General features: G+C 53.3%; 2 protein-coding genes across 2 annotated transcripts; both read right to left on the bottom strand.

Annotated features, from left to right (window-relative positions):
- Positions 1-495: 495 nt before the first annotated feature.
- On the bottom strand, positions 496-19,200 carry CSUI_003508 (nucleoporin fg repeat-containing). The gene is made up of 4 exons (XM_068063705.1): positions 13,416-19,200; positions 12,386-12,847; positions 9,878-11,606; positions 496-9,089 (listed from the first exon to the last, which is right to left on the bottom strand). The coding sequence occupies exons 1-4, from the start codon at positions 18,380-18,382 to the stop codon at positions 540-542; spliced, it is 15,708 nt and encodes a 5,235-aa protein (XP_067924312.1). The 5' UTR covers positions 18,383-19,200; the 3' UTR covers positions 496-539.
- Positions 19,201-20,704: 1,504 nt separating this feature from the next.
- On the bottom strand, positions 20,705-21,959 carry CSUI_003507 (calmodulin). Its single transcript, XM_068063704.1, has one exon. It carries the CDS (start codon positions 21,330-21,332, stop codon positions 20,895-20,897), a length of 438 nt encoding a protein of 145 aa, XP_067924311.1. The 5' UTR covers positions 21,333-21,959; the 3' UTR covers positions 20,705-20,894.
- Positions 21,960-22,614: the final 655 nt, after the last annotated feature.

The following is a 22,614-nucleotide window of genomic DNA, read 5'->3' as shown; positions in this document are numbered from 1 at the left end:
TGCGTACATAGGCGCACAGATACGTATTAGACTTTCACCTCCTAGAGACAGAGAGAGAAAAAGAAAGGACTATCGCAGCTGTGGATGGGGCATGACAATGCTAGTCCCAACCGCATGAAGCCCAGCTGCCTTTTTGCGAACAAGAATGCCCTCAAAGCTCCCCTTCCAGATGGTGCCAGAAGAGACTTTCTGGAGGAAGGACCAAAGGACTCTCGAGTTCACGGGCAGAAGTGCATACAGCACACGCGAGTGCTTAACGACCGTGTTAGGACGTCTAAGAAGACTACCTCGGTATGAGGAAAGAATGAGATTCGTACGACAGAGTGTTTAACCAGTGGATGAAAAGAATGGTGAGCCTAGACGCAGATGTAATCTGGAGAGAAACACCCACACATTGTAGATCTAGAGAGTCCCCTTAGCAGAGTTTTATAGACTACGCTGAGGCACACAGACTTCACGCTCGTTCTGCTGTGAGGTACTGAGAAAAGAAAACGAGGAGATCGACTAGCCGAGTCTCAAAAGACGCTTCGCTTCGAGTGTCACATCGAGTCTCCGGCAGCAGTTTTTACCTGCTGATCGGGGAGTAAGCTTCTCCATTTTGGCAGAAGCTTGAGAAGGCCGATATAGAGAGCTGCCTCTTCGAGAAGAGCAAGTTGTCCTGTAAGGAGAAAGCTTGAAGGCCCGAGTATGTAAGTCATTCGTGTCTCGCATGCTTGTAAAACACGCAAGAGACCATCCAGTCGACCCTGTTGTCTTCTTCTTTCTTCCTTTAACGCCTTGTCTCTCTGATCTACTTGGTCGATCCCACCTAGTCCGCCTGATCTCTTCCACGTCTTGTTCTCCCCTCGGGAAGAAACAAGCCCTTTTGGGACCCCTGAATCACCAGGAGAGAGGGAGGACGGCGTAAGCAACTGTCTCGGTGAGGACCTTCCTTGGATGTTAGCCGAATGCTCACCGACATTCGGACCGAGAGTCAACTCGAGAGTTGCCTCATCTAGTGTACGTGTCTTTGCCAAGCATTGAAGTGCAATACCCAGAAGCTGCAACATACGACAGAAGACCAGATGACCCACAGACCTCCGGACGAGCAACACCTCCGCCTCTCCATACAACGTGCGTGGACTAGGATCACCATTCATCCCGCACACAGGGTATTCGGCAGATACACCGACTAGCGCTTCATAAGGAGGGATCCAGGCTGTTGGGAGAGACTGAGCACCTGTCAGATTGAGAGATGACGGGCCCTGCTGCAAAAGAGAAGAACCGGGAGAGGATGACAAGGATGAGAAGCAAAGCTGAGGCTGACGTATTGGTGTGATAAAGTTCTGAACTGCTGGAAGCATAATAAGAGAGAGAAAAAAGCCTTCATCTAGGAGGGCCTCCGTGACCGATGCCTCTCGGTGAAACACATGAGCTGAAAACGGACGATACAACACGGGGCTCATCGCGGAGAAGCCTTTCTCCCGGTGAGCCTGAACCTTTGACAATCTCTCAGAATCGTCTTTCTTTCCCTGAGACACTAACCCCCCATTCTGTAAAATGACAATGTTTTCGAGTTCTTCGTTCTCATCTGGGATTTCTCTCCTTTCAACTGTAGAGCGTACGCCACCTGACCTAGACCACGCGAAACCTCCCTTCTCGCCATCAAGTCGACCTCCGTGGTGACCCGACTTCGGAGGAAAAACATCCACCTCCTGATCGGCAGAAGAAAAGCTCTCATCGAGTTTCTGCGAAGAAGCGACAAGAGGAGCGGTATCAGCAGCAGCTGAGCTGAACAACGCGGCGGCACCTCCTATGGTGCTCGAGGGAGAAGCGCCAGATTGCATGAGCATAGCGAGAAAGGCAAATACGGTCGTTGCGGCTCCACAGGAAAGTTCTTCTATAGCCAGATCGTCTGCGTTGATGGTCAGCGGTGATAGAGGGGAACACGAGTATAAATCGCCCCACTCACGGAGTCGCTGACTACAAAGGGCGTTGCTAGGGGGAAGAAGGACAGGACGAATGAGAGGCTGGAAACGTAGCACGCGCGCTTGAGTCGCCCACCAGTCTATGATCTTCTCGAAGACAGCATGACCAGGAAACATGCCGTCTTGAGAAAACTGGGAAGCAACATACTGCTGTAGTTGCTCAGATATGACACTAACTGACGACCTTAAAAGAGAAGCAAATGGCACTTGGAGTAATGCTCCTAGAGGAGCTGAAATACCTCTCCCGGCCCTATGCGGTCCAGCAGCAGATACATCACACAAAAATCCCGCTGTCTTCAACCCCCCACTGCAGTTTTTGGTGTCATCTGAGATCAAGGCAGCTGCCCAACGCTGTCTACTACGGTCCAGGAGCTCGCCTAAGGCTTGCTGTATCACCCGCGCGACATGTGGCTCAAACCCATCTACGCAGGTGACAGGGGCGGGAACATGACGAGTGTCTCCCGAGCCGCTGCAGGACGTGGAATGAGTCGGCAGCTCCGACGGTTTGACAGGGGAGCCCGTAGTGGGCGGATGAGATAAGAGGTGGTCCAGCGAAGGAGAAAAAGAAAGTCGAGGTGAGTAGCACGGGCTCCTCGGGCCAGTGAGGTGTCCACAGCTACCCATGGGACCCTGATCATAGTCAAGCGTCAATAGAGGCTGCTGATGTGCCATGCCACCCCCGGCGACGCCGGAAACGCTGGCGCTGGTAAACAGAGGAGCGCCGTCTCCTGTCTTGTTTAGTCCGTCAGGATTGTCCGAGAAACCCGAGCTGCTTCTTCTACTTCTCCGCCGTCTTCTACTCTGTCTACACGCATGCGCGGCAGCAGACGCGAAATCGAGAAGCGCCGCTGCAGCACTCATAAAGAAGGACGGCATGGCTAGCTGTAAGATCGCTGAAGCCTTCAGGGGAGCTGGAGCAGTATCAGAGCGTAGTATCAGCATGCAGAGCCTGACCCGGTCTGCACCCTCACTCTGGTTTTCTTGACCAGCAGCGACAGGGGAAGGATAACAGTCGGAATTTAGACCGCCATCTTTTAGTGGAGACCCCGGCGCACCCAAAAACCTGGACGCTGCAGGAGCCCCGACACCTCCCCCCCACAGGTGTACAGCCTGATCTAGGAGGTCAACAAGCTGTGCTCTAAGGCCTCCAACCCAGCTGTCTTCGGCATCACAGAGAGTCTCCCTAGTCCTACTCTTCACACAGTCGGCGGTATTCGGCGTCTTATCGTGACCTTTTCCTGATCCTTCACCAGGAGACGCAGAAAAAGAGACACGAGGCGAAGCTGGAACGTCCCTGGCAGCTTTTGACGGAGAGGTGTCCCCGTGTTCTGAAAGGGCAAGGAAATTCCATATGGCATTAAAAATGACAAAACAATCCAGCGCTGCTAACATTTCAGTGACATCCGCTTCAGAAATAGGATTGATCTTCTTCCCGAAAGATACGAAATCGCCGTCCTTTTTCGAGAGAATCAACGCACAAAGTTCAGTGAGAGGTAAACTGACACCGCTACATGCAGCATGAGGTAACACTTCCGAATGGCGTGCTATGTCCAAGCATCCTTTCAGCCCACCCACGTTGTCTTTTCCGGGGTTGTGAGACGAAGCGTAGTTCATGGTCTTGTCTCTGCCCTCGTCACCATCACCCGTCGATGCGTAGATAACATTTCTAGCGAGAGCCGAGGCTGTCTGAGAGAGGGAGAACAACCCACGCCTCCTTGCAGTCCCTGGGCCGGTCAGCTTTAAACCGCCATCGACCGAGCTGAGGGAAGAAGAAAGAAGAGATGAAAATGGATAGAGGACAGGCACCTGTTGTTGGTATTCCCGGTCTAAATAGCACTCGTTCACATCTTTGAAGCCCTCCCTCAGTTTCTGAGAAAGCGAGCTGGCAGCAAATCGTTCCTTCTCCGGAGATGCTAGGAGACATGAATACTGGCAAACTCTTCCCGCGCTTGGCCCGTAGAACTTCTTCTTCATCACATGTAAGAGAGCCTGCTGTACGGCAAGCAACAAAGCGCTCCCACGCAGTTCATGCGGGCCTTGAGACTCCGCTCCGGACGGCCCGACCTTATTTCCTTTCGCTTCTTCACCAACTTCTCCTCCTTGGCAACGCTTGGTTTTTAAGTGTGCTCCACAGCGAACACAAAAAGTAAAGTCGGAAGCCGCCTTCTTTACCGTGTGTAAGATGTCCGCACTAGGAAGACACGGGAGCCCGCCAGAACAGAGGGGACGACAGAGGAAAGCTAGGGGAGGGTGAGGAGCATCAGGAACTCGAAGAGCCTCACGTTGCCAAAGAGGGTTGATAAGAGCCGTCCTGCCTGTCGACGACTGCAATGTATCGATGCGAGGGCAGCGAGTCCGATCAACCCAGCCATGTCGTGTGTGTTCTCGGGATCCCGCGCGAGACTCCGATCCCCCCCTGACGCTTGAAGCCTCATCATCCGACAGAGATAAACATCGAGGGGGGTTGTGCTCGCTGCGTCCTCCCCCCGAGCTTTCCGACGATCGACGTCCACTCCGAGAGCTCATATCTGGATGCCGTAACGCGGATACACCTGCTGCTTGGACAGTTTGTTCGGAGAGGTGGCCAAATGGAGCCCCGCCATAGGCGACCGTGGAAGACACACCAGGATCCTCTCCAGCTGGGAAAGGGGAACAACAGCGGAGGTCAGTAGACCAGTTGCAGCAGAGCAGCTGTGTTGCAAGAGAAGTGAGTAGTCGGAATGTCTGGCTTCGAAATGAAATATCCGCTGTCTTGCAAACATATAACAGAGTTCTTAGAACTGGAATCATTGCCGCTCGGAAGGGAGGCTCATATTCGTCAAGAGGCATCTGGACGGTATTCCCGCTCTCTCGGCTACGTTCCTCGGGAAGAAAATTGCTACTGACGATGGCGTTCGGTGTGCAACACTTGGCTGTCAGCCTTTCTCCCGAGAACGGAGGAGGGAGAAAGAAGAGAGGGAAAATGGCTTTTTGTCTACTGACACAAAGAAACTGAAACAAAGCCGCCAGCAGACACAGCTGACTATCTGCAAGTGCTTCACCAACACCCACACGAGTCGCTAGAATCCCAGCTGCCCATGGCTGATTCGCTGTGAATCCTGTCGCGGCCGCACTAGAATTGACCGAAGAAGGCAATACTTGTCCTTCGGCCTCAGCAATCTCCCAGAATGCCATGTTACCACGCCTTCGCTGTTGATGAGGGCTGCCATCTAGCTGTCCATACACCTGCATGATTGAGCTGAAAGTTCCGTTTACAGGGCCACGATAACGACATCTACCCATTCTATCACAAGGATCGCGTCTATCCATCATATTCTCAGAAACCCTACATCTGCATGCAATCCTTCTCCGCCTTGGGGGGGTTTGCAGAGCAACGTGAGTTGCTAAGAAGAGTAGAGCCCGTTTGTCGAAAAGAAATCCACAGCCAAATTGTTCAGGACTACTAAGGACGCCGCATACTCGGACAACAGAGATAGGTAAGAGTGGTACTTGATCAATACTAGATACCCCCTCACTTTCATCATAACCACCTCCCCATTCGGAACCCCTGCTCGGGGATCCACCACCTGTAGCCGTTAGAAAAGCTGTCCGCAGGAGTCTCTGCCTAGCCCAGAAATCCATGAAAACTTCAAGTGACTTGATCCTTGACAATTCTTGAAGCCAAGAAGGAGCATCGCAGTTACGAGCGGAGAAGCCCATGTCTGACGAAGAAGATGATGGCGGCGCCAGAGAGTCCCTATACCAGAGACTTGAAGAACGGGCTGAAGGAAAGTTCCTAGATTCTGCTGCTGGTTGAGAAAGAACGACGGACATTCGCGGGCTTTTTGAAGAGAGTGGTGATTCCTGCCACTGATGAAGGTGAGCTGGATTGATAGACTGGAGATGAAGCCACGTCAGTAGCTGCATGAGATTCGTACTCGTGCTAGAATAAGGTGCTAAGCCGGGATTGCCATCCTTTGAACAAAGCGACGGGAAGAAGACATCAAAGAGATCGGAATTGGAGGATAAGAAGTGAAACAGAGAGAAAAACGGAGTGTAATCCTCTACCGTTGGTGGCTCTTTAACGAATAGATTCTCGACCGTATTTGGTGATGTGCCTCCAGTGGTTGTGACGGCAGGAGGTTTGTGACTACTCCGCGGACCTACAAGAATTTTCAGAGGGAGTGCATGCAGTTGTGCAGTCACAATGCGAAAGAGAGACTGGAAGGCCCCGCAAAGCTCTATTGCGGCTAAGGCCGCCACGGAAGCTTGTTCCTCGTCTTCTTCATCCCATAAGGCTAAGGAACCAAGCAACCCTGAGGACACCCCGAAGTTCTCGTGAGATCGTGGACCTAGCCACGTGTCTCGCGCACTATCCAGACTCTGATGTACTTCACATCCACTTGCTCGCCTCATTAATATCGTCCCTTCCTTTGATAGCGAAGCACCGAGGCCCTGCACTCCTGTTGCCCTAGTCTCGTCTTGATCCGCGTCATCGGTCATTTCGGAAGTACACAAAGAAGCATACAGGGGAAGATCAAAGCCAGAGCTTGACACCAGACGAGGATAAGGGTTTGCCAAGCCTGGAGCGCCTGCAGGAGCTAGTAGAGGTAAGTGTGTCACATGATCCAGAAGACACACCTTGCCAGCACCGAGAGAACTTGAGACATGCGCCAAGCTGGTCCCCCCGGGTGCTGCTAGCCATGTGTCTACGTGTCGCCAGTTGTTTCGCTGCCAAGTGGTGAGAAGAAGCTCGCCAACCCTGTTCAAGAGAGTCCATCCTCCAGCCTCCGCAAATCCAGCAGATCGCTCTGGCCCCCCGAGTCCGGCAGCGCTCTCGTCAGCCACTCTAGTCGGGTTTGAATGAGTAGCGCCGGGTACAAGCGGTGCGACACCTAGGACAGTCTGCTGTAAGAGTTGTAGACGAAGGGCTGCTGCGCTGTCAGAATAGGAGAGTAATTCGAGGACCAGCAATGCAAGTCGGAGAATCTTGAGATCTCCAAGAGTTGACACAGCACGACGAGTCAAGGAAGAGCCGTATGAGAGTTCTCCATCCGGTCTCGATGAAGATGTTTTCTCCGAGTCTCTTTCGCTTTCTCCTACTGCCCGAGAGGAGACAGGGGTACTTGAAGCTAAAATATCTGCAAGGATCTGCTGCATGAACTCCGTTATACACCAAAGAAAAGGCTCTCTTGTCTTTGTGTTGTCTCGTCGTCCTACCCCGAGGAGAAGCTGCTCATGCCGATTATGTCCTCCGTTGCCACCCAGGAGCAAAAGAAGAAGCTGAAGCAATAACAAACGATACTCTTTCATAGGTTCCTTCACATAAAGATCCCTCACACCCCGGCTCAGCAGTCCTTCCGGGAAGAGTAGCTCTGCCAGGCGCCATTCTAGCCGTGGTGTTGTCTTTCCCTTGTCTGAGTTCACCTGGCTCGCTTTCTCCCCCTGCGCCCTATCCTCCCGCCGGCACTCTCGCCTCAGTTCCAACTGTAGATCATACGTTTCACACGTCAGACAAAAGGAGAAGGGAGAAGCTGAGAAGGCTGGAGTGGAGAAGGACGAGAGAAGACTTTGAAACTTACTTAAATCCCCGCTTTGAGAGGTGCTTTTCTCAAGGATTGTCTGAAGTTGGATAGACGCCACGCTAAGCATATCTAAGACAGCAGCGGCTACGACCTTAACACGCGAGGTACCTTCAAGAAAAGCAAAGATAGACTGGACAAAGTTAGCTGGTACTCTTTTCCGGCCGGCGAACGGGGGTGACACCTTCAGAGCAGGTGAATGGCCCTCCATCAGAGAGCTTTCATTTATACAGCCCGCGCCTGAAGCCCCAGACAGCAGGATCCAGGCGTCTTGTTGTTGGAGCTCTGCAAGCAAGTCACCTCGATAGAACGGTGGACCATCTGGGATGGTAGGCAAGAGAGGAGAAGGAAGGCCAAAGTCTTCTGCCAGGACAGGGCACGGTGCAAATACTAGAGTAAGAAGCTGCCGATGAAGACGATGTAGGAGTAAACCCGAAGGAGGCGCAAACGAAGAAGCACAGATCGCCGAAGATGAGGAGAGGGACGATTGTTTATCTTCTCTCCTTTCAGCAACGTCACTAGTGCCGCGGCCAAGAGTGTAAAGCTCAAGACCCCCTTGGGAAAACGTCTTGTACAAACCAGAAAGACCGTCATCCTCTACAGATGGTCGTAACCAGAACGGAGAAGTCGAGCTAGCTCCCATAGGCGCAGCACAAGTAGCGAGAAGTAGATTCAGGAATCCCTGGACAGCTAGACAAAGAACATTCTGCGACCGCTCTGTATTAGGACGTACAACAGAAGTCGCCCAGGCTGTGCCGGCATCTGGGGGGACAAAGAGACTCCCTGAGAAGAAGGCATTTGAGCCGCCCAATGAGCTCCCGTAAGCCTCTTTGCCGCATGAAGAAGAAAGTAAGAAGCTTAAAGTCGCCGCCCCCGCTGACGTCACACATGCAGGGAGATTCTGAAAAAACGTGAAACCCGACCAATGACTGCTCCAACGGCCTAAAGCAGTGGTAGGGGAATAGAGCCATGAAGCCAAGCGGGGTGTAGGGACACAGAGGGCTGCAGGAATGAAATATAGGTTGTGCGATCCTGTGTCCGAATTAAAGAACAGAGAATCACTAAAGGACGCATGCTCTGGACCGAGGAGACGTCTCGAACAGCAACAGCAGCTGCAGCAGGCGACCTCTCCTGTTGCGCTGCTGCATGTTTGATGTGAGGCCGTGGAATAAGGGGGGGGAAGGAGACAAGGAGGGAGAAGGAGAGGGGGAGGAGGTTGAGGAGAAGAACATGCCGCGAGTGTCTCTGGTAGTGGAGCATAAGCTGGACCCTGTAGATCTGAGGGAACTTGTAAAGGAGGTGTCTGTAAGGTCGCTGCTCCTAGTGGGGTAACCGCAGAAAGAGATGCAAACGTATGGAAGTCTAGAGACGAGAGAGAAAGAAGAGTCGAGTTCGTGAAGGCAAACAAGAAGGGAGAATCACCGGCACCACCACTAGGTGAAACCGAATGTGGAGGTGACCCGGGAAGACTTGGCTCTAGAAGGAAGTGACACCGAAGGATTGAAGCAAGAGAGGGAAGAAAGTTTGAGGCTGACAGTTGATCTAAGAGACGATTGGTTAGCTGCAACAACAAGCACACCCAATAGCAGTTGACACCAAGAAGATCACATACACTCTCAGCTGTCTTCCCAGATATAGAAGTGAAATCTCTTTACCGGGGGGCCAACCGAAGAGACAGAAGACGCCTCATCACGATGGCGGAGACGGAAGGCTCTAGCTCAACAGGCCATCGAATATGACGATAAGCTGACAAACCGAGGTGCTTACGGATCAGCTTCCACCCAGCTCCTTGCTTCTTAGAGAATACAAACTTTAAGCTACCCTCTTGACTGCAACAGCTCGAGATAGTACATCGACTGGGTTGCTATTTTGCTGTGGAACGTCTTTCTGAGTACAAAGTCCTTTCACAGTTTCGCCCGGTTGATGAGGAGACGCTACACACGAACACATCCGCCCTCGGGATTGATATGCCACCTGCTGCATGTGAAGAGGGGAGAAGTCTTTCAACTGAAGAGAAGCGGCGTCCTTTTTGCGGAGAAAAGTACGATATAGGCATCGTGCAAGCGACGATAATGGACCTCCGAATCACGATCCTACATCTTCGGAGCTTCATAACGGCCAGAGCGACAGGCGGTTCCCTACTGAAGGCCCGCCTCTACCACCTCATACCCTAGGATACGTGCCACAGAGAAACAGTCTTTGGCGTGAAACAGTCATCACTAGAAACGTCCGATCTCCTAGTGTGTTTACTAGCTGGCTAGGCTCAATCCAGCGACTATCGCATACCGCTGTCTGCGTTCCAGATGAGCCCAGAGCCACTACACTTTCCCCGGAGCAGCTCACACATACCTCGACATGACCGTAGACGGCAAACAAAGCAGCATACTTAGGGATGAGGAAGCTTCCCTTGCATTGTCCGGTTGATTTGTCTTCGTTAGTTGAGTTCTTCTTCCCCAACCGAGCCTCCTCCCTTTCCTTTCTCTCTTCCTTGTATACCTCCCACACAGCACCATCCTTACTTAGCGCCATCTTGAGGACATCGCATGCTTCTGTACGTGTCCCTTTGCAGGGTGCTACCCCCTGTGGTAGACCAGCCGCATAACGAAGCCGTTTCTCTAGTCTTCCTAACCGTGCCCCCCCCCCCATCTCCCGAGCTAGTCGGCGGCCTTCATCAGCATGTTCATCCCCAGCTTTTCCGAATCTTCCTGCCGGGTTTTCTGCTTCTCCTACCTCATCTCCTTCTCCTTCCGTAGGAAGCCGGTTGGCGCCCTGAAGCAAAGCGAAAAGCTCTCCTACTATGGCTAAAAGCAATTCCACAACTTCGGCTCTTTCGGAGCCCTGGAGAAACGTAAACCCCGGCAGTCGCACCCAAATAGAGCTCAATACAAACTCACAAACAGCTCCAAAGTTATCTCTTTGTTGCTTCAAGTGCTGTAACTGTCGTAGCGCTAGTACCTCTTCCCACTCACGCCCGTCCATCTGATCCACTTCACTCGACCACCCCGGCGTACTACTATCCTGCTGGACCTGACAGCATTGCTGTACACCGAGACCTTCCATCCGTCTTTGTCCTCCTGATGAAGCATAAGGAGCATTCCCAAGCATCATCGGATGAACCTCGAGGGCATACTGACCGAGTCCTCCTGGCTTCCCGTCTGGTTTATTCAACATCCGCAACTTTCCTCCTCTCCCGTCACCAGCTCCTACATCTCCACTCTCCCAGCCGAACTGCAAGCGTGCTAAGTTACGAAGGGGTGTCATGAAGGCTGCGAAGAGAGGATGCTCGTAGTCAGCTTGTTCTGTATCTTCTTTTGATTTCGCCTCTCCAGTTCCAGTCAGAAGTGCCTCTTGACCGGACTGGGTATCTCCCCTCCTAACACCAAGCACATCCTCAGCCGCCTCGGTAGCTGCGGCAGCCGCTAAGGCCGCATGCTGCTGCCAAGATAAGGTCCAAGAGGACGCAGGACAAAAGTGAAGTAACTGAAGGAGAAGGAGAAGTGTACTTCTCAAAACGGGAAAACTCCCCATCCTTGTCTCTTCTTTCGTAATTTCTGCCAGCAGGTTCAGTAGATCCTGCAGGGATAGCAAGGGACGTGGTGGATGCGCAGCTGCAGCAGCACCACCACCACCACCCTGAGTCTCTACACTTGCCTTAGAATTCCATAGATTTGAAAATACGGTGTTCCTATCGGTCAAAGACGAAGACGACGAATGATTCGCTAGAAGCATTAGGAGCTGCCAGTAGACTTGTAAAGAATCTGGGGGCAGAGCGAAGTCTGTAGATATGTGGCCTGGACTCTGTGCTTGAAGTAATACCACAGGTAACGCGCGTGAGAAAGAAGTTTGACCGTCTGCGGGGCTCTTAGAAACATCCCTTGAAGATGGGAGAGAGAAAATCGAGCGAACAGGTGACGGCTGAAGGGCAGGGGGGCCGGCACGTCGAGTGTCTCGAGAAGAAGCAGGCTTTCGACCAAGGGAAGGTTGAGCCTTGCTAATAGCGGCGGGAATAGCATGATGAGGCCATAGCAACCGAAAGACGTGAAGTAAATTGTGAAGCGGACACGGAATTAAGCACGCCCTGAAGCGCAGATATCACCCCGGAAAAGAACCAACAAGACCAAAACATCAGAAAGGACGGCAAAGAATCATTGCGAAGGAGGAAGAGACATTCAACGCAGGGTGATAAGAAAGAGACACCCCTCATCAAAATCAGAAGCAGATGCGGCACACGGACAGAGAACAAGACCATCGCATAACCAATCCTACGCACACAGAAGAAAGTAGGTACACGTTCATATATAAATACCACTGCACATGTGTCAGCAGGCCCACGAAGACACTGGAGGTGTATGCACCCAATACCGCGATATCAACACTAGCCTACTGCGAACTGAGTGCCTGAAGTCCTGTAACATGAAAGAAATTCTCTCTTTGGCAAGACAGTTTCATCTCAACTCAGAAAATAGAACTAGGCGTGAACGTTGTCTTCCGCACATCGGAAATAGTCTACAAGGTCATCCCGGCACGCGTCTTAACACCGGATGCACATACGCCAGGTCTCTTAGGGGGGCGATTGGGCCCGATTTGTTACATCCTGGCCCTAGCTTGGTGAGCTTCCGCTATTTTGTAGCAACAGGCACAACGCGGGATGCAGAAAAGCTATCTGTAGACGTTCGTAAGACGTAAGAGCATGTATACCATCTAGCCCCAAAAGACTGGACGGCTACCGCTAAGGCACACGACCGTTGATCGGGTCCTTCGTAGCCAAGGACTGCAGCGAAGAAGGCTGGTGCTCCCCTCTGTTATTCTTCCTCTCGTTTTTTGACTACCTGCTAGTCCCGACCGCTAAGTACTCACCTTAGCCCTCCAAGGACTTCAGGCAGAAGACAGTAGAACTGTGGATGCTGGGCCGACAGACACAGAAGAGTAAACAATCGAGGAAGAAGAGCAAAAGGTGGAACGACGGCCTCTCTTTCACCTTTTCCCTCTTGTTCACACCGTGACCATTCCTGTGGTTCACATCCTCTCCCACTCTTTCTCTTCTGACTGCATGCAGGGCCGCTCGGTATAGCCGTTTGAGTTATAGCCGAGAATGATTGAGATATGCCGTGTCCTGAGAGAGACTGGACAGGAGCAGAGTTCATGCTCGGCACCGCAGTCCAGGTTGCTGCAGTTGGAGTGGCTGCGTTCAGTGCTGCTGCTGCTACGTCTCCTGGAACTCCGTAGACCTGCTCTGCAATTAAGAGCTCTACGGCAACGCGCATTTCAGAGGGCCAACAAGCTAAGCGTGTGAAAAGCCCTGTCGCCGCGACAAATGCTCTGCAGAATAACGAAGAGAACAAACAGACAAAACTCCGAAGTTTCTTGTGCCTGTCTGTGTGACTACGGGCACATGAGATCTCAGGACGAGACAGAGTGTCGCTGGGCTGTTGAGGGAAAGGGCCGCGGCAAAAATCTCCTCCCCAGTCTTCTCCTTTCGGTCCTGCTTGAGGACATGTACGAAAAGAACCGGCTTCGAAGCCCTGATCTCTCTACACTAGAAAGAGGAAAAACTGTCTTCCTGGAATACCTTCATGCCGTAATGGTACCAAAGAAACATACGCTCCCTCTATTGTTTGCTCTTTATAACTTCGATTCACCTCTCCCATCACTTGTTTGCTGCGGCAGTCAGCGCTCACTTCATGCGAGATCTTCTGACGGCGGTTCGTGGGGAAGTTGCAGCCTGCCTTATGAAAGGCGGTCTGCTAGGGTATTACTGCCTGTCTACGTCATTGCATCCCTACAAGGTCGTATACACGAGGATGTACGTAGGCCTGTCTGCATAAGAGTCCTGCTTTCAGACAATATAGCGCTCTCTTGTCAAGACAAACTCCGAGCTCATACTCACTTCAAAGCTGGCTGAGGTAGCTGTTTTCCAGTCTGCGCAGCAAACTGCATGCCTGCATCCCATACAAACCACGCTATCCTCAGGGGTGACAGCGGTGGTGGCGCCGTCACTTTCTCATGGTCTCCTCGTCCCCCGGTTTCCCCGGCCTCTTTTTCTGTCACTGAAGAAGCTTTCTTACAGCCCCGGGCGCTGGTCCGGTGTGTCGTCAAGTGGCTTCTCAACGGTACCCGAAGAGCATGCAGATCAAGTAGACTGCTAGGACCTGCGCCTTCTACCTCGCAGTCTGAGGAACCATCTCCCTCATTCTCACTGTCTTTGGTCTCAGCACGTAAGCCCCGCAGCTTTCTCCTAAGTGTCGGAGTATACGGCGTCGCTGGTTCGACAGACGTGCCTTCAGCACAGGTCGCCCACCAACCTTGGCCTTCAGGGAGGAGGAGTTGAAAAAGCTGGTGAGGGCTCAAACTAAGAACCTGAGAATCACCCTGTTCCTCACTTTGCCGTAGCTGGTCTCTTGCTATGCTTGCCGTGGTGCCCGCTACTACGGCTGCTGAATCCATCAGTCTCCATAAGGGAAGCTGCGTTGTCTTAGCTTTCACGCCAGGATGAAGCAGGCACCAACACCCTGCACCCCCTGCTACATTCGAAGCATCGAAAAAAGGCCGTTCTAGCCCGCGACCTTGTCCCTCGGAGTCCTTACCCCCTGAAGACCCGCGTTCCCCCTCAAACCCTAACATGGCTGCAATACACAACTCAACTGGCACCGGTCCCCTTGTTATGTACGTACACCCTCTCGCACGACCTTTCTTGCTCTCCACTCCGCTCGCTTTAGACGAAGACGAAGACCTCGCACCTTTGTCCTGCGTCTCCGAAGGCCACTGTAGCCCTGCTGATAACGCAGGAGGCCACTGAGAGCTGTGTTCGGCAGTAGCGGGAGATGAATCGTTACTCGAGACAGGGGCAGCTCCAGTGGGCTCCGAGACGGAACGGGGGCTGACTGGTAAGAAGAACTCACGTCTAGGGGGCAATAGGACGCTCTCAATAGGCTCTGTCAAATAATGTAGGAAGGCGACATGAGCCGTTGCATCGAGTAACACTTCCTCTTCTTCTCTCTCAACAGCTGCCGCCTCTTGAGAACGAAATTTCGCAGCAGCAGATGCCGCGTGAGGGGTGAGAGCCGCGAGAAGCTGTAAGAGAAGATGTAGGCCAAAAGGAAAACAAGCTGACTTGAAGATATCCACAAGTACCAACAAACCTCCACATCGTGGTTTCTGCTGGACTCTTTGAGCTCGTAGAAAATGTGCCTGTTGAGCTGCCTCCACTAACCCTCCCCATACACTGCACGCGCCTCCTCGGCACCCCCCAAGGCGCCGGGTCACTTCTCCAGGCAAGCGCTGCTGACTAGTCTCTTCTACAGCTGTCTGGGGCTTCGCAGCCATCGTACGCAGGACAGAGTTGAAAGAGAAAAACCCATCCTTGCTTGCAGCGGATGCGGAGGCGGCAAAGACCCACAGGTCTTCAGAGACACCTGGGCAATCTGCTAGGCCACACACTGAATGGACAAGCCGCTCGAAGCCTTGGAAATGCTGGAGAGGAAGATACAGAAGAACTGCGTGAAGAAGCTGAAGAAGAATTTCTCTCCTCATGAGAAGAAGTGGATCTGCAGATGCGGCGGCCGAGCCGGCACGCCTGAGGCCATCACGGTGAATAACAAGAGCCTCTAGGGCTTCTGAGAGAGACGGACCCCCACATACCATCAAAGGCTGAAGAAAAGCGTCGATCTCAGAGTCCGACAGAGTACAGGAGTCTCGTTCAGAGTCAGCAGCACCAGCAGCAGCAAGCGTGTCAGGGGGAGAAGCAGACACACTTGAGCTAGAAGACGCAGCTTGGATTGCGGGGTTTCGCGCCGATGTTTTGCGCCCTGACCGCAGAATTGTCAGGGCGGAAGCATGAGCAAATAATAGAATAGGAAGGACCCCAGGTTGCGCCACGAGGTGTTCGTACAGTGCATCGGAGTAGCTGCCTGAACCGTCCGCACACCCCGGCATCACTGCGGCAGATAAATTCTCTCTTTCGACAGTCTCATTGCCTCCACTCACTTCACCACCCCCGCCTGTAACAACTCCCACAGACGGCATGCAAAGATAAGCGCCAAACGACGAATCCAAGGGTCGCATATGTCTCTCGAGTCCCAGTCGGAACGCATTCAAAAGCGGGGCCATGACACCTCGGTGTAAGGCTGCAAAACGACTGGTGCGACCTAGGTCGACGAAAGCTTTGATTCCCTCCTCTGGTTCTCCTGTATGTCCAGAGAGAAGATCAAACGGATAAGCGGAGACCAAGAGAACACCCGAAGCATCAGCCAAGTCCTGGGCACTTAGTAGCAGTCTCCGACTTTGCAGAAGTCGTTTGTCCTCACTGCTGCAGGCAGCTAGAGCTCCGACAAAACAATCATCTGTAATCATAGAGACCAAGCGATGGAACATGACAGCCGACATGAAGCCTTTCTTCCCTTTCCCCTCAGCTTCGTTGTCTTCCTGATCACCAGAGCAACCCGCTGTCCCAGATCGGCGATCCGCTTCGCTTTCTTTGGGTGTCTCGTATGTTCGGAGGACGCTTCGAGCACGGTACACCGCAGTTATACACACGACCAGTGCACTTTGAATGCGCAAGGTCGCATGTAGGGATCTCAGCGCCATCAGACCTTGCCCTTCTGTAAGAGAAGATCCGGCTTGCTGCCCGGAGGGGGGACCCTGCTGTCCAAGCACCCCACCGCTTTGTCTTCGGTTGAGATCGTCGTATGTCCGCAGAAGTCCATTCTCTAGGCTTTTTTCTTTCAGAAGTGACAACGCAAAAGCAAAACACTCAGCAGCAAGTCCGCTTCGACAAGGCCTATCAGCCCAACTGTTATTTGAAGAATGCTGTGTGTCTGATGTACCTCCTCTTCCCCCGTCAAGTTCCCGGGTCTGGCTAAGTGAGTAACTGGCGGCAGCACGGAAGATGAAAGCCAGACACCAGAAAAGATCGACTTGCTCATCGACAATGACGTCCTCAATCTCTCGAAGCGTCATGGGATCTGAAGGATCTACAGCTTCTTGAAGAAACACTGCGTCAAACTTAGGCATTAGAAGCTGTTGCTGCTTATTGAACTTCCTCAACAAATATGCTGAGAGGGCCTCATAGATGACCGCTTCTGAAGGGATTCGACGCAACACCATCATCTCATCCTCCCCTACAACTTTCTGTGATCCCCCCGTCGTCCCACTCGATGTCTGCTCTGCGGTCGTATTTGCGCCTCCCCCGAATAGACCGCCGCACTGTGCTGGTTCTCTCGACGCGGCTTGACCTAGAGTGTTGTCGGCATTCCCTTGGCCTGGACCACATGCAACACCTCCATTAGCAAACTCAGCGGCAGCCTGTGCTTGATGGAGAAACTGTCGCCTGACGGCCTGGATAGTGTGAAGGAGACTCTTCGGAGTATTGCGAGGGAGAGCCCGGTCAACTGTGGGGTCAAAGGGGGCAAGAAGAGAAGAGAAACGTTGGAGCAGCTGCGGACAGGTGAAGAGAGCATGCATTTGTGGCGCGGCTGTTGCATCGGCAAGGGAGAAGGAAAGAAGAACAGACTTGAGGTGCGTATAGCTAACTAGACATTTGCGTATCTCGGGCGAAGCAGTTGCGGGCAAGCTGGTTGGAGAAGCAGCAACAGTAGAGGATGAAGAAGATGAACAGACACCAGAGGAGAAGCTAGGAGAAGAGAATGACGAAGAGAGAGAAACCCCAGGGAACGGCAGAGAGGTACTCGTTTTTGTGAGGTTGGTTCCCCCCGACGGCTGAAAGTTGTCTCCCTGGACAGGGGGTGACGGGACGGATGAAGAAGACGACCCCCCAGAGGGTAGTGATGTGGCCTGTGTGCGAGCGGCTGAGAGACCTGCTCCAAAGAGAGAAGATGACGATGCTGAGGGGGAAGCTCCGAAGAGACTTCCTGCTGGTGCGCCCTTGTTTGAACCACCAAAGCTTGACAGGTTAGTAGAGACAGGAGTCGAAGAAGAAGAAGCGATAGTACCTTCTGTTCCAGACAGGCGACTCCCCCCACTTTCAGGCGGGACTGATGGATGACTACTACTACTACCTGAGGCAGAAGACCCAGCAGAACTACTGGTACCGGAACCAAGAACAGAGCTAGAGGAGCGGCCTCCAAATAGAGAGGCAGACGAGGATGAGGAAGAGGCTCCAGTCGACGAGGTGCCAGCCGTGGAAGATGGAGCACCCCCGCCTCCGAATAAAGATGAGCCAGATGACGGTGCAGCACCGAACAATCCCGGTGTTTGGGAGACAGCTGGGGCAGTTGTAGCAGTACCACTCTGCCCAAATAAGCTAGGAGTAGTTGAAGGCGAGGAAGAAGATGACGAAGAAGAGGAAGGAGTCGAAGAAGAGGCACCAGAGAACACACCTGAGGCACTACGAGAGTTCCCGGCTAGAGAAGATGAAGAGAAAGGAGGTGTCCCAGTAGATCCGAAAAGACTCCCGGATGCCTTAGCACTCGAGCCAGCCCCACTCCCTCCAAGGAAAGAGGATGCAGAAGGCGAAGAAGAAGCCAAAGACGCCGAGCTCCCAAACAGCCCCCCGCCTGAAGAGGCTGCTGATGTGGCTGGCCCCGGCTGAGATGACGACTGCGAAACATTTCCGAACAGGCCAGCCGATGACGAAGACGAAGCTGGTGCCTGGAGGAACGAGGGTGAAGAAGAAACAGGCGTAGATCCGGCACCAAAAAGACCACCCCCTGTTTTTGCTGGTGCTCCGAAGAGCGTGCTTGTCCCGGCAGACCCACCTGGTACTAAACTGCTGCCAGACGTCCCCCCACTACCAGCACTCGGTGCAGAGGAAGATGCGGAAGTCGTGCCAGATAAGAAAGAAGGAGGGTTAGCCCCTCCTGGAGGGAATAATCCACTTGGACCACCGAAGAGACTCATCTTACCGCTTAAATTCTTGTGAGCCAGGCTACCTAGTAGGTCTCACACCGGGCCTATCCCAAAAAAGAGTTCTGCGGTGCTTTGCATCCCCCATACAGCGGATGCAGGGCCACCTCAGTCTGTCGTTCTGGAGCCAACGCGCTGGCCTTGGTGTCTCCGTCCCCTACAGTATCCTGCCGCGCAAACTGTTCCGGTGGGCCGACGGGAAGTATCAAGAACATACGGGCAAAAGAACAACATACCGGCGGGAGATCGATGCCTGGACTAAGAGAGAAAAGAAATGCTCTCTCACCTGAGGCGCCAACCGCAGCTGATCGCTAAAAGTCCCTGAGCTGCGTGCCAACATGACACATACTGGTCGCTTGCCAAGCAGGGATACTGAAACACACGCGACATGCGGACTGAAGGAGTCTTGAGAGATGCGAGATGCAATACGTTGTAGGGACAAACAGGAGCCAACAAAGGGAGGAACTCACTGGAAATTTCTCAGCAGTTTAGGGAAGAGAGAAAACACAATACCGAGAGAGATACACACGGGACAACCAGTTAGGATTATGGGTGCAAGGACGTGCAAAGATGCAGGCGGAGCATCCGCACCGTATAAAGCAGAGGCTGCAGCTCACTCCCTTGTACCGCTTGACGTGGGAAATTCGAGACAGCATTACCACGAGCGAAGAGTTACCAGGACAGAACAGAGACAACTGGAGAACGCATGCGTGGGCCTCCCACGACCGCATGCTTGGAGACCCATGCAAAGAGAAATGTTCGCTGCGCTGCCTGCGGTTGCACGCGTTACATTCCTGCTCGTAGTAGCAGGAAAGCCGCAGGAGTAGTCAGCTCAACAACGATTGGTTGCGGCCGATGCTAAGAGACGAGACCCCGGAAGGTGAATACGGAGTGTCCTTCCTCAGCAGTATTCTTTGCGCAGCAGACATCATAGACGAAGAAGAGTACTAACAGCTTATAAGCAGTACCCGTGTGCGGAGAAAGCGGCCGCTTCCTGCCATCGTAATTTTTTTAACATCTGGAGGCACGAAAACAGGTTCCGTGTGTACTTGTGGATCTCCGCAACACAGCGGACACCGGGAGGCCAGTCCGGAAGGCATCAAAGCGCGTGTCCGGCTTCTTGCCAGTTACCAGAACGGTGCAGTTGCCATTTCCTCACGTTCTAAGATTCCCGTTGCAGCGCTCGCGTCCAAAGGTGACAGTTGAGGGCTTTCAGAGGGACCATAGAAACCGTTCCGGTCATCGAAAGGTGCGGGGGGGAGTTTTACCGTGCGGGTGCCCGCTACAAGGACACGGCGAGTCTGACGGCGGCGCCAGTTACGAAGCCTTGATAAGCGCACGCTTCAGAACGCTCTCGGAAGGTGAAAAGAAACTGCGCTTGTCCCGTGACTGCTGCAAGCTTTACCCCTGTGTCGAGGCAGCAGATCTTTGTCAGTATCTCCATTCGCCGACAGTGACACTACACGTTGGCGATCGTGCGAACCGGCGAAGTATTCGTCCAGAGAACCGCGAGCCGCGAAGTCACTGGCTCCAGCCTCAACTTGGCCACAAATGTGTCCCTTCCTTGTAACGTGGCGAATCTGCAGCATCGGCTTCCGCAAGCAAACTGACACGCGCGCTAAGAAGCGCGTCAACGATGTCGCTACCGTGTGCTAGTGTCCGCCTTAACACTCTCCAAAAAACAAGCACGCCGGTTCCCGTCGTCGCACAGTCCGACAGTACGCGCATGCTCCCGTCACGCAGGGGACAGCTTGAGAGAGGGGAATATCTCTGCTCACAGTCACCACAGGAGACGACAAGCGGCTTCAGTGTGTGCCGCATTTGTGACAGGCAACACGCACTGCAATGTCTTCGAGTCTCGGGCTACACGCTAGTGCTGCGAAGTTCTGACGGCGCTGGTACAGGTAAGGAGTGTTCTCAGAAACGCGCGCTCCGTGCAGCCGCCAGCGCAGAAACGACAGAGATTCTCTCCGTTGCTTCTTATCAGCTCCGCGTTTCTCGGATACTAACATCCTAACAGAAGGTACCCACAGGGCGCAATGCTTCGAAACAACGGTGCCGGCGCGAAAACAGCTCGGCGGAGCTCCGAAAGAACGGTGCGTCCACTGTCGAAAATGTTGAGTTGCGGTCTATACCCTGACAAAGTGGTGACTGGAGTCCTGACTCTTCACTGGAATAACAGCCGGTTCCAATCCGGCTGGTACCAAGTGATAACCGTCATCAGCTTACTGTACAGTAGCATATAGAGGAATGTGGCCATACCCCTCAGCTTCTTCTGCTAGCATCACCTGGGTGCTACAGATGCTGCATCACAGAGACCCGTTCGGTTCCATGTGACGGCGAGTTGCGTGAGATGTCCAGGCAAACAAAAGGGCCGAAACGCACTAAGAAAATTACAAAAACAGCAGCGCATCCGATCGCACGAAGGACATCCACCCGATCCTCCGTCACCCGTGAACCCCGTAACACGTTCGACTGAGAAATGCAGAGCCAGGCTTTGCATTCCTTAGCTGAGTAGTTCATCGGTGAAGCGTACGTAGTCAATGCAGCCATTGCCATCCTTATCCGCCTCAGAAACCAGAGCGTCGACCTCAGTCTCTGTCAGTATTCCCCCAGACGCCTTAAGAATTTCCTTCAGTTCAGGTGCTGAGACCTTCCCTGTGTTTGCTCGGTCGAGGGCCTGGAAACTGGTAATCAGATGCTTTCTGGGGTCCAGAGGCGCCGCAGCTAATTCTCTTGCTATCCAGTCTCCATACGCGGACCGACTGATTTGTTGACCGAGACTGCACGCCGAGTCCTTCTCTACCGACAACCCGCAAGACCGAGCCGCCATAACAGCCTGCTCGGGAGTCAAAAAACCGTCGCCATTGGAATCAAACAGACCGAAAGCCTCCATGAAAGGCTTCATGTCTCGCCTTAACTCGTTCCCGCTCGAACCCGCCATGGCGCTAACACGTCGGCACCGGAGATGCCGCAAATGGAGGTAAATGTGGAAGTGGTTCCTCGGGAACCGCCGTCCGTCCTGATAAGCTGCTCTGTACAGGCTGGGGCAGCAGAGCGAGAGCTACAGTTCAGGAAAAAACGCAGTCCGGCGCGCGTCGCAGTGCCACAAGGATATGGACAAAAAATAACAGCGACGCGCCGGCTCAACCCTACGAAACAGAAGGATAAAACTGTGGAGAGAAGAAGCTTTCCAAGAACAAAGGACGAGTGTTGAAAACCCGAGGCAACTGGCTACTCCTACCGAGGAAGGAAAAAAAAAAGGCAGGCCACGTTGCGTCACTCGATACGGTTCGCTTGTCCCGTGGACCACTGGGAAACCACAGAAACTCCAGGAATACTGTCGAAGGATTGACCGTAAACACGAACGCCAGGAACGTACTCGGGGGCGCGCTGGGGCATGGGGGCAGCCAGCTGACTGCCGCGCATGCTAGTCGGATTGCAGGTACCCAGCCAACTCGCAGCTCGCACGTCGTCGGACAAGCAGCCGATATCCCTCGGGAGGCTTCCCTGTATTGCGTGGACGCTCTGATTCAGCCGATTTTTGAGAGACTTTCTCGTGAAGTAGTACGACATAGCACGCCCAAGGAGTGGCCGCCCGGCTGTCTGGAGCCCCTTTCGTGCTTGTGACTCCGTGAAGAGAGACGGGACAAGACCGACCAGTACCACCGTTTCTGCGGACCTCCCGGACTCGCCGGTGGCGCGAAGACGTCTCGCATGCACACCAAGGGACCCTGGTCGTATCGGGCGTGTCTAGACACTGTAATTCTTTCCTGTCAAACCTCGGGATGCCCTGTCGCGGTTGTCGGTCCCGGCAGGCCGACCTGAGAGGATGATTGCAGGTCGGCCGTAGCAGCTGCCAGTAGTGTCCCGATTCCTGGTGTTGCACTGGAACCCGTAGTGCTGGTTGGGATGCATCGGTTTCAGCTAACACGGCCGTGTTCGTCCGGCTGTTATTTAGCCCCTGACCTGTTGCCGTAGCGTTGCAGTCAGGAAGAGAGTATGCTGATCGTCGACGCCGGATCACTATAATACCGCTGGTAGAGTTTTTCGCGCCGGTCGCGGCGGGCAGAGACTCCGACCGTACACGTCAGTCGCGCCGGGCCGGAAGTGTGTGCCGCGAAGACTCGATTCGTGTCGCGGTTCTGCACGTTTATTTAGATAGGAGTATTCTTAAGTTAGAAAAGGTGGGGGGAGACAAGACGCTGATATGCCCGCCAAAGCCT

Source organism: Cystoisospora suis, assembly GCF_002600585.1.
Source record: "Cystoisospora suis strain Wien I chromosome Unknown contig_1582, whole genome shotgun sequence".
Taxonomy (NCBI): domain Eukaryota; phylum Apicomplexa; class Conoidasida; order Eucoccidiorida; family Sarcocystidae; genus Cystoisospora; species Cystoisospora suis.
This window is presented reverse-complemented; position numbering and strand designations above follow the sequence as displayed.

Bases quoted from the DNA above. Each gene is read 5' to 3' on its own strand.
- CSUI_003507 (XM_068063704.1), bottom strand. From the start codon at position 21,332: ATGGCGGGTTCGAGCGGGAACGAGTTAAGGCGAGACATGAAGCCTTTC.
- CSUI_003508 (XM_068063705.1), bottom strand. From the start codon at position 18,382: ATGAGTCTCTTCGGTGGTCCAAGTGGATTATTCCCTCCAGGAGGGGCT. The intron at 11,607-12,385 runs GTGAGTACTTAG...TCTGCGCTTCAG, and splicing joins GAAGTCCTTGGAGGGCTAAG to GGCGTGCTTAATTCCGTGTC. The intron at 9,090-9,877 runs GTATGTGTGAGC...TTGTTGTTGCAG, and splicing joins CCGTCTACGGTCATGTCGAG to CTAACCAATCGTCTCTTAGA.